This window comes from Barbatula barbatula (assembly GCF_947034865.1).
Source record: "Barbatula barbatula genome assembly, chromosome: 16".
Classification (NCBI taxonomy): Eukaryota; Metazoa; Chordata; class Actinopteri; order Cypriniformes; family Nemacheilidae; genus Barbatula; species Barbatula barbatula.
Window position 1 is genome coordinate 230,093 of NC_136779.1, and position 4,180 is coordinate 234,272.

The 4,180-nt window shown below is 39.1% G+C and overlaps 1 protein-coding gene across 1 annotated transcript; it reads left to right on the forward strand.

The window, feature by feature from the left end:
- The first annotated feature begins 804 nt into the window (after positions 1 to 804).
- Positions 805 to 3,861, forward strand: hhex (hematopoietically expressed homeobox). Its single transcript, XM_079477096.1, has 4 exons — positions 805 to 1,224; positions 2,562 to 2,740; positions 2,880 to 2,930; positions 3,427 to 3,861. Exons 1-4 carry the CDS (start codon positions 858 to 860, stop codon positions 3,592 to 3,594), a joined length of 765 nt encoding a protein of 254 aa, XP_079333222.1. The 5' UTR covers positions 805 to 857; the 3' UTR covers positions 3,595 to 3,861.
- The last annotated feature ends 319 nt before the right edge of the window (positions 3,862 to 4,180 follow it).

Here is a 4,180-nt window from a genome sequence, read left to right on the forward strand (position 1 = left end):
TTTAAACTTCATTAAATGAAATAAACACCAACACACCGACTTCACTGATGAATGACGTAATAAAATAACAAATATCTTAATTTCCCAGTATCGCTACAACGATATGTATTGATGATTAACGACGACATAAGACATTGTCTGGTTTATCAAATAAAATATTTTTTGGATAAATAGAAATGAAATAAATTACGGATGTTTTGCGGTTAAAAAAATCTTGGATCAAATATAGACACTTCCCAGGTTAAATGGAGTGCATATACGCAAAAGCAAATAAAACAATAATATTCAACTACAAATTCAATCAATAGAATAATGAGATATTAAAATGTATGTTTATTTCTGTTGAATTAATTCAATATAACAATGGAAAATATTAACACAGAAATAATGATATCAGAAATACGGTGGAAACTTGTTATTGTTGTTGTTGAGTTAATGCGCAGGCCCACAAATCCAGTGATGAAGTAGCACAACCGATGTGTACATAAAAATAATAAACAGAACACAATAATAAAGAAAACGTCTTCATTTATCATTATTTGTGTTGATACGAATGTGAATGACAATGCGCTCGTGACATTGATATTTATTATACACATATATATATCAGTAATATTCATAGTATAGCCTACAGCATGCGGCCTGCGTGGAAATCCAGGTGCATCCTGCGTTTCTCCAGATTTCTTCATCATCTTCATTTTATTCTTCTCAGAGAACCAATCAGAGCTAGCTCGTGTACCTGCAGGAAGTTTGACCCGTTATTCCCCTCCCTCACAGGACATAACCTCCCTCACCGACAAGCTCATCGCGCAACCTGACAAACTACATGGAAGCAGAAGCACCGGCGGGGACACTTCATGAGCACTGACATCACTTTATTATCGAGCAAAAGTTCATCTTCACCCTCCGACATGCAGTTCCATCACGCCAACGCGCCTCTTTACGCACCGACGCCCGTGCCGCCGGTTCACCCGACGCCCTTCTACATCGAGGACATTCTGGGCAGAAACGGGCCCACGTCCAGCCCGGTGGTGCCGACCCTACCGTCTCCGAACTCTTCTTTCACGAGTCTGATTCCCTCCTATCGGACCCCGATCTACGAGCCCACGCCGATCCACCCGGTTTTGTCCCAGCACGCGCTCACGGCTACGTACGCGTCCATCTACCCGTTCCAGCGCTCCGTGGGCGACTTTACGCACGCGCTGATCCGGCACGACCCGTTGGGTGAGACCTCTCTTTATTCTTGACATCTCTAAACTTTACTTTTAACGAATGTTCACGAAGGGAGAATCAGAACGCGGGCACGCGCCACAGACAAAAAACCGATTAACCAAGACACAAATGAAATACAAAAATAGGAAGGTTGTTGTGATAATGATAACTTTTCCGTTCATGTGGTGAAACTGACCAAAAAATGATTCGTCACAAGAAAGCAGGGCTATATGGGGTGTGTTTACCAACAGCTCGTGTGGTTAATAATATCAACCAGACTGACCTGAAGAGGAAGCGCTTCTGTGTTTCGAAACTTCAGTTCAAAGCGCATTACTGTGGCTCTGATATATATACTACATATTAAAACGAGCAATCAATTGAGAAATGGTGTGTGTGTGTGTGTGTGCTGCTTCGAGGAGAGGAAGGGTGTTTAACGTGCCGTGGGGCTCCGGTGAGGGTTAAACATGTTGTTTCACATGTTGTGTTAACATCAGTGTCGGTCTGAGGTTCAAACTGCCTGTGCTCAGCAAGCCCTGACCCTTTCCGTTCATTCCGGAAATCTTGAGCTCTCGATAGGAGTAAATGTGCTTTCAGAAGCTGTGAGATGTTTTCCTGGAGCAGGACTCGTGCACACTGCTGATTATTTTATCCACATCCTCAATACACACATATTCAGGAAACACTCGACTTCTGATAGCCGGGGTCCGTTTTTTTTCAACATTCTTCGTTTCAGAAACCCAGAAACGACACGAAACACCTCGTGCACCCTTAACCGCAAATATTACAACATGCTTCGATGGTTTGATCATTCAGCACAGAACACCTCCTCTCAAAACGGTTGTTTTCTTATAACAGATGGTAAACCAGAATGATATCTATAGGTTAATAATCAAACCCCTTTTCCCCAGCATGGCGTAAAAATAACGCAGCATTTTTATTATTATTAGAGAAATAATCGTTTTATTTAGAATTAAGCTACATTTAATATGTGCTGGCTATATAACAGCAGATCAGAAGAATGTGTTCTCGTGTTTGATGAGTTTCAATAGGATAAATCGCAGTTTCCTATGTGTTTTGTGAGTGGATTGGACGGATGTTCGACCCATTCACCAGATTAACCAACAGGAAACACATTGACGGAAATTTTGCCATAGTCCTTCTGCTCATAAAGTCAAACTTTCAGCGGATGTGAATGCTGACAGACACACACAAATAAAAAAAACACATTTACCATCAATCTAAATCACAAAATACCACGAACAAAATGTCACCCTGCACCAAAGGATTATTGTTTCATTATCAATATGTACAATATACATGATGTTGTTGTTAAATGTTGTGTTGTTCAGGTAAACCTCTGATGTGGACGCCGTTTATTCAGCGTCCTCTGCATAAGCGCAAAGGTGGTCAGGTTCGATTCTCGAATGATCAAACCATTGAGCTGGAGAAGAAGTTTGAGACACAGAAGTATCTGTCACCGCCGGAGAGAAAAAGACTCGCAAAAATCCTGCAACTCAGCGAGAGACAGGCGAGTCTCCGTGGATTTATTCATAAGAACAATAATAATCATCATCATCATTGACATTAAATATGTGTATTGCTCAAGAACATCCGATGTTTCGTTTATTTTGATGTTTAACTCGATGTGCTATTTGATCGGTCCGCAGGTGAAAACCTGGTTTCAGAACCGCCGGGCGAAATGGAGGAGACTCAAGCAGGTGAGACCTTCTCATCTTCACTCAACCTTAACAGAAAAATAAATACATATATCATGAAAAATTGTAGAAGTTTAATATGTGAAAATATATATACAAATATTTAATTGATAAAACGAAATAAATGAATGTAGTCCCAATAAACCTTGACGTAAATAAAATGGCTACATACGTTACTAACAATATTATTCGTATTCAATGCAATATATACAATATTATCCATGTATAATATTTACAATGAACATGAATTATATTAGATATATTTTTGAAATAAAGACGCCATTTCTATGTACAGAAATAACATTGAATTCAATGACCTTTAATGTTCCAAGCACATCTCGTATATTCCAATAAAATCTATTTATAAAAACAAACGAAATGATAAAATTTAACGAAAACTAAAATAAATGAAGTCATTAGTCAATTCGTTCGGCTAATGAACGGAAGTAGTTAAAAACAAACATTTAACGCGAATCTTTTGATTGTGTTGTTGAAACAGGAGAACCCGTCGAGCGGTAAGAGAGATGTGGAGGACCGAGGAGCAGAGAGAAACTCCGACAGATCGAGTCCAGACGTGACGCGCAAGCGCAGTGAACTCGACTCAGACGTGTCCGATGATTCTGAGCTGGATATCGAAGAAGACACCGAATTCACAATAAAACCATAATCACGTGTTCATCTCTAGCGCTGTAAATACTGTAGAATACTGTACATTGGACGAGGACTGTAGGAAATAAATGAACGCATGTAGAAGATTCTCATACAAATGTCTGAATTGTGCCGGTGAATGTGTATGTAGTAGTGTGCGTGTGTGCTGTAGAAAACACGAGTGTAAATATTTGTATTCAATAAACAATATTTTGTGGATATCAGCTTTGCATTATAACCTGCATATATCATACATATAAAATAGACGTTAAATGATGTAAACATCAACATGTCGAAACAGGCTCATGATCAGTTGTTAGTCATGAATGTTAGTTAGTCCTTTATCTTTCATTTCATTCAAAAGATTCTCCCCATAAAGCAGATGATCTGTTAGTCATTCAAATCAATGAAACTTCCTGAACGAAACAATCGTCTTTTACAGCAACTGTAGATGTGTTTAAAGAAGATAAACAGCCTGAAGTTTGTGCTCATCATGAAGTTAATGATTGTAAAGATGAATGACTGAGCTTCTGTGCATGTGTGAGTTCAACAGCCTCACAGTGAGAGTTTCCAAAATCAACACCATGACTATTGATTTCAGCTGA